The sequence below is a fragment of the Saccopteryx bilineata genome, chromosome 2, assembly GCF_036850765.1.
Source record: "Saccopteryx bilineata isolate mSacBil1 chromosome 2, mSacBil1_pri_phased_curated, whole genome shotgun sequence".
Lineage (NCBI taxonomy): Eukaryota > Metazoa > Chordata > Mammalia > Chiroptera > Emballonuridae > Saccopteryx > Saccopteryx bilineata.
Window position 1 is genome coordinate 256,004,528 of NC_089491.1, and position 10,714 is coordinate 256,015,241.

The 10,714-nt window shown below is 46.9% G+C and overlaps 1 protein-coding gene across 15 annotated transcripts in view; it reads left to right on the forward strand.

The window, feature by feature from the left end:
* Positions 1 to 6,533, forward strand: part of PRR14L (proline rich 14 like) — a 57,478-nt gene extending 50,945 nt beyond the window's left edge. For 14 of the 15 annotated variants that reach the window (XM_066260065.1, XM_066260070.1, XM_066260075.1 and 11 more), the window contains 2 exons: positions 2,825 to 2,896; positions 3,397 to 6,533. In XM_066260065.1, coding sequence (XP_066116162.1) covers positions 2,825 to 2,896; positions 3,397 to 3,673 — 349 coding nt within the window. In that variant the 3' untranslated portion in view covers positions 3,674 to 6,533. The remainder of the gene's footprint in view (positions 1 to 2,824; positions 2,897 to 3,396) is intronic. The other variant, XR_010729275.1, reaches the window with a different exon arrangement.
* The last annotated feature ends 4,181 nt before the right edge of the window (positions 6,534 to 10,714 follow it).

Genomic DNA, 10,714 nt, shown 5'->3' on the forward strand with positions numbered 1-10,714 from the left:
GCAGGGAGGCAGACAGGCAGGCTCCTGCATGCACCCTCCCTGACTGGGATCTACCCAGCAAGCCCCATACTAGGCAATGCTCTGCCCATCTGGGGCTGCTACTCCATTGCTCGGCAACTGAGCTATTTTAGTGCCTGAGGTGAGGCCATGAAGCCATCCTCAGTGACTGGGGCCAACTTACTTAAACATTTGAGCCATGGCTGCAGGAGGTGAAGAGAGAGAAGGGGAAGGGGGAAGGGTGGAAAAGCAGATGGTCGCTTCTCCTGTGTGCCCTGACTGGGAAACAAACTCAGGACTTCCATATACCAGGCCAACACTCTACCACTGAGCCAACCCACCAGGGTCATAATGATACTTTCAAGTAAAACTTAATGATTATATTTGGACAATATTAGAGAACCAATGAATTGTGGAAATTGATACATAATGGGAAAGACCCAAGCATGTGACCTGTTTTTACTGTGTAAATTGTCCCTTAGAGTTACCAAAAACTTGATGAACATGAAGTTTCTATTTTTTTTTTTTCCTCAAATTTTTTTTTTGTATTTTTCTGAAGCTGGAAATGGGGAGAGACAGTCAGACAGACTCCCGCATGCGCCTGACTGGGATCCACCCAGCACGCCCACCAGGGGCAACGCTCTGCCCACCAGGGGGTGATGCTCTGCCCCTCCGGGGCGTCGCTCTGCCGCGACCAGAGCCACTCTAGCGCCTGGGGCAGAGGCCAAGGAGCCATCCCCAGCGCCCGGGCCATCTTTGCTCCAATGGAGCCTTGGCTGCGGGAGGGGAAGAGAGAGACAGAGAGGAAGGAGGGGGGCGTGGAGAAGCAAATGGGCGCTTCTCCTATGTGCCCTGGGCGGGAATCGAACTCGGGTCCCCCACACGCCAGGCCGACGCTCTACCGCTGAGCCAACCGACCAGGGCCTATTTATTTATTTTTTTGAAGTTTCTCTTTAGGTAGAAGAATTCTACTGAATGAATAAAGAATGAATGATAGAATATGTATAACCCTAAAAAAATAATAGATATAATCATAATAAAATAATAGGTATAGTGTTTGTCAGTTGGCTATTCATATCACAAAAAAAGGTGACAACAGGGATCATGTTCCTTGAGATGGAATCAAACATCACCACCTGAAAATCTTCCTATCAAGCTCTGGCCCGGTAGCTCAGTTAGAGCATTGTCCTGATGTACCAAGGTTGTGGGTTCGATCCTAGTCAGGGCATATTCAGGAATCAGCCAGTGAATGCATAACTAGGTTCAACAATAGGTCAGTGTGTGTGTGTCTCTCTCTCTTCCTCTCTCCCTTTCTCCTCCCCCTCCCCCTTTCTCCTCCCTCTTTCCCCTCTTTCTTTCCCTCCTTCCCTTCCTCCTTCCTCTAAAATCAATCAGTAAAAAATTTTTAATAATAATCTTCCTATCAAAACAGACATCTATAGCCTGACCAGGCAGTGGCATAGTGAATAGAGCGTCAGACTGGAATGCGGAGGACCCAGGTTCGAGACCCTGAGGTCGCCAGCTTGAGCGCAGGCTCATCTGGTTTGAGCAGAGCTCACCTGCTTGGACCCAAGGTCGCTGGCTTGAGCAAGGGGTCACTCAGTCTGCTGAAGCCCCCCACCCCACCCCGGTCAAAGCACATATGAGAAAGCAATCAACGAACAACTAAGGTGTCGCAACAAAGAATTGTACTTCTCATCGCTCTCCGTTCCTGTCTGTTCCTATCTATCCCTCTCTCTGACTCTCTCTGACTCTGTAAAAAACAAACAAAAAAGCCCCTAGGCCCTGGCCGGTTGGCTCAGTGGTAGAGCGTCGGCCTGGCGTGCAGAAGTCCCGGGTTCGATTCCCGGCCAGGGCACACAGGAGAGGTGCCCATCTGGTTCTCCACCCCTCCCCCTCTCCTTCCTCTCTGTCTCTCTCTTCCCCTCCCACAGCCAAGGCTCCATTGGAGCAAAAGATGGCCTGGGTGCTGGGGATGGCTCCTTGGCCTCTGCCCCAGGCGCTAGAGTGGCTCTGGTTGCGACAGAGCAACGCCCCGGATGGGCAGAGCATCGCCCCCTGGTGGGCGTGCTGGGTGGATCCCGGTCTGGCGCATGCGGGAGTATGTCTGACTGCGTCCCCGTTTCCAGCTTCAGAAAAATACAAAAAAAAAAAAAAAGCCCCTAAAAAACCAGACATCTATATCTGATCATGCCTCTATATCTAATTGCCAATCTATAGGAAATACCTATAGTATTTCCTATATGTTTAGATCAAAGGAACATGTTAAATGACACCATATAGATGTAATCAAAATAATCTCAACTGGGGACTCCACAGGCCAAATGACCTGGTTTCTTCAACAAATAAATTACATAATAAAAGAGGAGACAAAATAGAACACTAATAACACAAATTGGGAGAGTATTGATCTGACTTTGAAGTTCCAGGGATCTTTTGTTGTTTGGGAGAAGGGTAAAAATATTGATGCACTTCAGTTTCTAAGTTCAATATGCTCATAAAATTCTTGCCAACCACTAAAACAATATGAGAGTATATAATTTCCAAGCCAGGAGAGGAGGGTAAGGGAGTCATAGAGAGGGGGCAGTCAGTTAAGGAGAAGCAGCTGTAAAATAAGATACTAGACATAAAGTCAGCTATATCATTCCTGATACAATATAAGTGGACTGCATTTCATAAAGTTGGAGAATTGTGGCCTGGAAACGGCAGTCCAGTACATGCTGTTCACCTGGGACACATCTAAAACATTACAGAAAGATTGCAAATACGAGATCGTGACGAATCTCCTATAAGAGAGCGTGACATATTTATTTCATTCTCTTTTCAGGTTAAAGAAAAAGGAGTTCAGTTTAGAAGAAATATATACCAACAAGAATTATAAGTCTCCTCCTGCAAACAGGTAGGTACATATGAGTAGGAAATAATAGGGCAGGCTTCTGAAATGATCTAGGTAAATCTCTTATTAACTACAGAAAGGGTATATTCAGTTCTTCCAATATTGGGTCTTGGAAAGTACTAGAATTGATATTTTTAGTTCCTAGTACTTAAATTGGGGTAGGTATTGCGATAGGGAAAAAAGGTGTATTAGGTTAGGTAGATACAGAAAATGGGATCTCCTTTTAGTTTGCACTGGAGTTTTCATTAAATATGCTGGCCATCTTCAGGACTGGTAATCATTGATCATCAGATGTGATTCTAAACACAAATACAGAAAAGGTTTCACTTGGCTGCCTGTGGGTCTGAATTCAGTTCAAGTCATTGACCATTTAAATTCCTGTTTTTGGCCCTGGCTGGTTAGCCCAGTTGGTTGGAGCATTGTCCAAACACTCTGCCCCTGTTGACTAGAAGTGTTGCCATGTGAGTCCATGTGTTGGTGACTGTTTTCTGTTGCACCCTTAGGTGTTTAGAGACCATCTTTGAGGAACCTAAGGAACGAAATGGTACGCTAATCTCAATCAGCCAACAGAAGAGGAAGCGAGTTCTAGAATTCCAGGATTTTACAATCCCACGGAAGAGGAGAGCGCGTGGTAAGGTCAAGGTGGCTGGCAGCTTCACCAGAGCACAGAAGGCAGCACTGCAGAGTCGAGAGCTGGATGCCCTTTTGATACAGAAACTAATGGAACTGGAGACCTTCTTTGCCAAGGAAGAGGAACAGGAGCCCTCATCTGGTTGTTGAGAAGCAATTTGGTTTGGTAGTCTCCACGTTAGATTTCCTAGGCCTTCTTGGAAGAGGATGCCTAATTTTGCCCAATGCCCAAACCACTCAAAATGCAGTCCATGGATTTTTACCTGTTTCAAGGTACAGCCTTTTCAGATACTGGTGAAGGAGGGTCCTCTACTTCTACTGCTGAGTATAGAACCTCAGGAATGCTCCCTTTCTCCTGGAAGTGGTCCTGAATGACATCTGGCCTCCTCTTCCCACCCTCTGCCATCCGCAGGAGGGAGACACAGCAAACCTTCAGTAACACTAGGATTCCAAGGATTCACAGCATTTGCACGTTTGTGTGAAAGTTCCACATTGTTTACGGTGGTGCTAGACCAAGGTTATTTAGAGACATTGCCTAGGGAGGGGGATCTGGCATCCTGTCCTGCGTGGTCTCACCGGCTCATTTCAGCAGATGAGGAAAGATGAGCCTGTGGTGTTTTCTAATTTTGTGAGTCTGTCTGCCCAGAACCTGGTGTGTGTGTGTGTGTGTGTGGCTTATCCCCATCATTTTTTTTCTCCCTCTGTGACTGTGGGTCACTAGTGCCAGAGGAGCCCATCCAGGCCCCACTCGAAGTAAGTTGCACTTTTTAATGTTGTGGTGTTATTTTCATTTATTTCCTTTTTTATTTTTAATTGCTGCATGTTTGGAGCCTTTAAATGTGATTTAAAAACAATTTTTTTAAGACATCGAGGAGAAAGACAACATGTCTTCAGAATAGATGGTAGACATTTGACCCAGTTCATCAGTGCGCGTATGGGACAGTGGAGAGACACTTTTCCATTCGCGTGTTTTAAGCAGTCCCTTCCCCATCTTCACCTTCTATTGTAATTCATTAGAGGGAGCACTTTTTTCATCTGGGTTCTCGTTCTTACCACTTAAGTGGATGTATTAATTTTAATGATGGAAGTAAGGCAGAGTTTTCTCCCAATCATTTAAAAGTGTGAAGGTTGGGTGTGGTCTGGTCTTCTAATAGTTTTTATCTGAAATGGTGGTGTGTGACAAAGTTGCGTACAACAGCATGGGCGGTGATAAAGGCCGACCCAGAGCATTTGCAGCTGTCAGAGCAACTGGCTCTGAGGGTGGGGAGAGGTGACGGGCTGATCGAACTCCGTGATGTGGTGGGATCACGAAATTCTACAGCCAGCCCTCCCAAGGACACCTCCTTTTACTCTGGTCCCGTGTCTCACCTACTGGAAATGTAAAATGCCAGAGTTTGCTGCCCTTCTCCTTTTGTGCCCACAGGAGTCTGGGCAGAAGGATGCAGTGTGGGGTAGCAGGCCCAGAGGGTCACTCCTCTTCCATTAACCCCGGTGCGCCCTCACCCCGCTTCCCCTACCTTCCTTCCCCTGTGTTTTATCCTTGTTTTCTCTCTTTCAAAACAAGGGTTCAGAGAATTACCATTCCTTGGCTGGTGAATGGGATGCTAGGCCCAGCCCCAGGACACTGGTCACCTCTTCCCGTCCTCCTAGGAGCCACTGCTGGGAAGCAGCTGCCAATGGGAACTGTCAGAGCTCCAGAGACATTTTCAAGTCAGTCTGTTAGGGGAGAGTGAGTGGTGCCGTCCTGGAATGTGTCTCCTGGTTTTTGTTTCCCCATTGGTTAGTGGGTGGGGAGGTGGGGTGGGTGGGGGTCTTTATGTGCCTTTCCTTTGCAGGTTGACAGTCTGTGCCACACTGGAGCAGAAAAACTGACATGAGCAGGAAAAAACAAAGTGCCACGTCTGTCTTCTCAGCCCACTGCCTCAGACTTAGTGTTTAGTAAGTTAAACACACACCTGGTAATCCACAGAAACTGCTAAGGCCACGGCCAAATAGCATTAGAAGAGAGCTTGTTTCCACTCTGGCTCTGAATGACGTGATCAGATTCTGCATCCACTTTGCCTAGACTGTGTGGACATGACCTGTTTCACCTCAGTACCTCTCCCTTCCTGGGACGGGGTCTGTAGACACTAAATGCTTCTCTTTTTGCTTTAGGGAGTGGGATCAGTAATATATTGTGCCCTTGGACAAACGTTTGTAGGGAACTACTGCTGGACAAGCTTGCAAATTCCCAGTGAGTCACCGGGTTTGCCAGCTCCGTTGCCAGTGTAGACGAGTCGGTGACATGGCAACCATGTCATCCCGCAGACTAAAGTTGAGCTGGGCACAACTGTGATGTCACCAACATTAATGAGATGTAGGCATGGCATTTTATGGGCCAGGAGCAGTGGTTTGGAACATTGGCGTCTGGGAAGGAAGAATTGGAGGCGGTGGAGACCTGGGCTCCTTCCCTGTCATGTCCTGAGAAGGAGGGGGCAAAGCTGCTCTGAGGCCTACCCTGTCCTTCCGGGAAGTTCTCGGCATGCCCTCTGGCTAGGGCCTTTCCCCTGCTTCAAAGTTAAGAACGGGTCCCCACTGCAAACTTGAAATTGCTTACCTGACATTAATAGACAGGTTCTAGCCATGCTCAGCCACACCTGTCTTACATCTATTTCTGCCATTGGCCTGACCGCTGCAGCGCTGTCTGTGGCCCCCAGAGCCTGCGGTGCCTGCCCACGACAGGAGTCAGCAGTCAGCTGCTGGCATGCCACCCGCCGGAGTGGCAGGGCTGCTCCTGGGTGGGAGCCGGTACAATTTCCGAGTTTGAGGACTTCCCACCGAAGTGGTAGGAAGTAATAGTTGACTGTAACTTACTCAACTCTGGTTAAATGTTATTAACATGAGAAAGAGAAGAAATCTCAGGTCCATTCGGGGTTCCGCCCATCAGTTTTTCACTGAAACTGAACTATGGGTTTTTCATCTTTTATTTTATGGTTGTATTTGCCTCCCCTGCCTATCTTCTTCCACTTTTTTTTTACTTTTTTACTTTTTTTTTTTTTTTTTTTGCATTTTTCTGAAGCTGGAAACAGGGAGAGACAGTCAGACAGACTCCCGCATGCGCCCGACCGGGATCCACCCGGCACGCCCACCAGGGGGCGACACTCTGCCCATCCTGGGCGTCGCCATGTTGCGACCCTCCTGGGTGTCGCCATGTTGCGACCAGAGCCACTCCAGCGCCTGGGGCAGAGGCCACAGAGCCATCCCCGCGCCCGGGCCATCTTTGCTCCAATGGAGCCTCGGCTGCGGGAGGGGAAGAGAGAGACAGAGAGGAAGGCGCGGCGGAGGGGTGGAGAAGCAAATGGGCGCTTCTCCTATGTGCCCTGGCCGGGAATCGAACCCGGGTCCTCCGCACGCTAGGCCGACGCTCTACCGCTGAGCCAACCGGCCAGGGCCCCACTTTTTTTTTAAATCTTTCCGGCTTCATTCCTTCATACCTCATCACCTTTTAAACCAGATTATGTCCACGTTTTCTGACTGACCTCACTCTGAGAGCTGCAGCTGAGAGAGGTCCAGTGCAAGGACACGTAGTGTTTGCCTTACTGGAGCCTGAGAGCTCAGAAACTCGTGCTGTGAATCCCAGAACTGCGCTCCTCCGAGAGCTGTGAAAATCATGACACTTGTCACAGTTTTGCCTGAAGGAGTCTTGAGTGGGTGCCAGAGCCAGTCTGAGGTACAGTCCAGATTCCATCCTCTGGGCTGGACCCCTGCCCCCACGCTCCTTCCAGGCCCGCCAGGCCTGGGGCAGCCTTGCGGTGCAGAGCCAGCGTCGTCGCCAGGCTGGCATGCCACCTCATGCTCACACCACGCACATCAAGATCCGTGAAAGGCCGACTTTGAGGCAGTGATCCTTTTCTCCCGGTCTTTGGGGATGGGAGTGTATGCAGTTGGTGCTTTTTTTTAATTCCCTTGTTTTGTTTCTGTAAGCTTTTCCCCTGGTATCATGGAAAGGACCTCTTAAACACCACATTGTGGGTGCTGTATCCAAAGTCTGAATAATTGGCCAGGTATGTGGAGTAACCTTTCCTGAATTCAGGCAAGGGAAGGGCTCCTTAACCACAGCTGAACTTCTTCGGTTAATAGCTGGCAGAGGAGGGAGGCTCAGTTTTACAAGAATCAAAATTTAATAATACCTAACCACAAATTGAGCAGCAAAGGTGATTTTGATTGTAAAATGAGGGTCTCCATGTCGTGTATCATCTAGCACAGCATACTGCAGATTTGATGCCTGTTCATTGTGTGTCTTCACGAGTCCCTCTCTGGTGCTGAATTGGGTTTGAATTCTTGTTGAGAGGCCTCAGCATCTCCTTGGGCTGTTCTGGGCCAGTAAATAGCTGCCTGAAGTGTTTCTATATTATCATGGTCAATAATAGTTCAGTGAAGTTTTGTACATTTTTTTTTTGGTAACATTGGCATACATGATGCCCCTGCAGTTCCTTTTCTGTTTGGTAGTTTGTGCCTCTAAAATTTCCACCGTTATGTGTGTTAATTTATGAAAATAAAATTTTTGAAACCTTTCAAATAACTCTCAAGGCTGTTACTTTATTCTTGTGGTTTGGCATTAATATGTTACATTTTTACCTATAATGTCATGATGTTGGTTGTTGTTTTTTTAAAACACACATTGCAAAGCTATAACCAAAGGAAGCATTTTCGCTTCCAAAGTGGTCACCATGTTTTGAGGACTGTCCATGATGAAACAGATGGTACATCTGCCAACTCAAAGGGAATTGTTATTAAAAAAATTTTTTTTAAATTATTTGTGAGAGATACACACAAGAACATGAATCTATTCCTATATGTGCCCTAACTGGGGATTAAACCAGCAAACTCTGCACTCTGGGACAAAGTTCTAACCTATCAAGCTATCTAGCCATGGCTCAAAGGGAACTTTTTCTTCTTTTCTTTTTTCTTTTTTGGATTTTTCTGAAGTTGGAAATGGGGAGGCAGTCTGACAGACTCCTACATGTGCCCGACCGGGATCCACCCGGCACGCCCACCAGGGGGCGATGCTCTGCCCACCAGGGGGCGATGCTCTGCCCATCTGGGGCATCATCGCTCTGCTGCGGGAAGGGAAGAGAGAGAGAGGAAGGAGAGGGGGAGGGGCAGAGAAGCAGATGGGCACTTCTCCTGTGTGCCCTGGCTGGGAATCGAACCTGAGACTCCTGCACGCCAGACCGACGCTCTACTACTGGCCAACCTGCCAGGGCTCAAAGGGAACTTTTTTATTTAGTTATATATTTTTTTTTGGGGGGGGGGTGACAGGGACAGTCAGGAAGGGAGAGAGATGAGAAGCATCAATTCTTTGTTGCAGCACCTTTGTTCATTGATTCTTTCCTCATATGTGTCTTGACCAGGGGCTACAGCAGACCGAGTGACCCCTTGCTTAAGCTAGCGACCTTGGGCTCAAGCTGATGAGCCTTGTTCAAACCAGATAAGCCCACGCTCAAGCTGGCAACCTCGGGGTTTCGACCCAACCTCAAACTGGGTCCTCTGCATCCCAGTCTAACATTCTATCCACTGCACCACTGCCTGGTCAGGCTCAAAGGGAACTTTTTAAAAGAATCGGCCATCTCAAAATGTTAATAAGATTTTTGACAGGATTAAGTTATCTGAAATAAGTAAGATGAAGACTTATATACTGCTAAAGAATTCCTTTGAAAATAACAGTAAAAGAATATAAACTTTATTCTCACATTGTATGTATAAAATCTAAATTAGAAGTGCTTTCCTAGTGTGTATTAGTGAGATATTGATGCCATATTGCTGCATAACAAACTGCTCCAAATTCAGTGCAGTATAACAGTGAGTTTTTGTTTTTGTTTTAGAGAGAGAGAAGTGAGAAGCATCAACTCACAGTAGTTGCTTCCCATATGTGCCTTGACTGGGCAAGCCCAAGGTTTCGAACCAGTGACCTCAGCATTCCAGGTTGATGCAGTGGCTCCACCACACATTTTATTTTCATACAAGCACATTTAAGGCCTGTGCTTTCACATCTCAAAATGCTTCATTGAGCAAAGCAAGTCATATGGCCAAGCTCAACATCAACAGGGCAGGGAGAAAATACCCTACCCATAGTAGGAAGAATTGCAGAGCTACACGGGAAGGAGAGGATGAAGAATTGGGACAACTGGGCAATAATTTGTCTTTCACAAAGTGTAAATAAGAAAACAAAACTGGTAATAGTTATGGACAGACACAGCCAAAACTGGCTCTGCCTGAGACCTAATGTCATGAGCTGGAAATAATCCTTTTTTAAATTTGCTTTCTGTTCTAAACAAGTTATTTTACTCTGTCAGAGTTCCTAGCCCTAGCCTCAAAGTCACAGAAATGAAAATCTTAGCAGGAACCCTTGGAATTTATTCCAGGGACCACATGCTACAAATAACTCAGATGTTCTCTTTATTATTTGTTTACTTACTCATTTTAGAGAGAGAGAGAGAGAAGGGGGGAGCAAGAAGCATCAACTTCCTTTGTGCCTTGACCAGGAAAGCCCAGGGCTTTGAACCACCGACCTCCGTGTTCCAGGTTGACGCTTTATGCACTGCGCCACCACAGGTCAGTCAAATCACTCAGATATTAAAGCTCCTGAATCACTTTCTTGCAAAAATGAAGAAAACGTGTATTTGCTGAGTGGGGTTAAATGCTTTTGGCATTCCTATCAGGCCCTCTCCACCTTAGCCCTGGATTCAGTTACAGCAACAGAGTCCTGCTGTTACTTTTCAGTACTCACATTGTCCCAGTACACTTTGGAAGGCATCGGTGTCATAAAGTCATCCTGAAAACCTTTGGACAATCTGGATGAAATGGAGTAGCCTGGGAGTCGGCTTGGAGTATCCAGCCCAACCATTTCACTTGCTGACCTTGTGAACCTCAGAAAGTCATGACCTCTCATTACTTTTAAAATGAAAGGTTTGAACAAGAGTGATCAATCCATAGCCACTCTTGTTCTCCCCTAAACCAATTCTACATGGCAATGAGACAGGAAATTGGGACACAAAAAGACACCAGAAGTGTGCACACAGAGGAAAGAATTGTGAGGACACAGTGAGAAAGCCATATTAAGCCAAGGAGAGAGGCTGCAGAAGAAACCAAACCCGCTGACAACTTGACCTTCAACATCTGGCCTCCAGAACTCAGAAATAAATTTCTGAT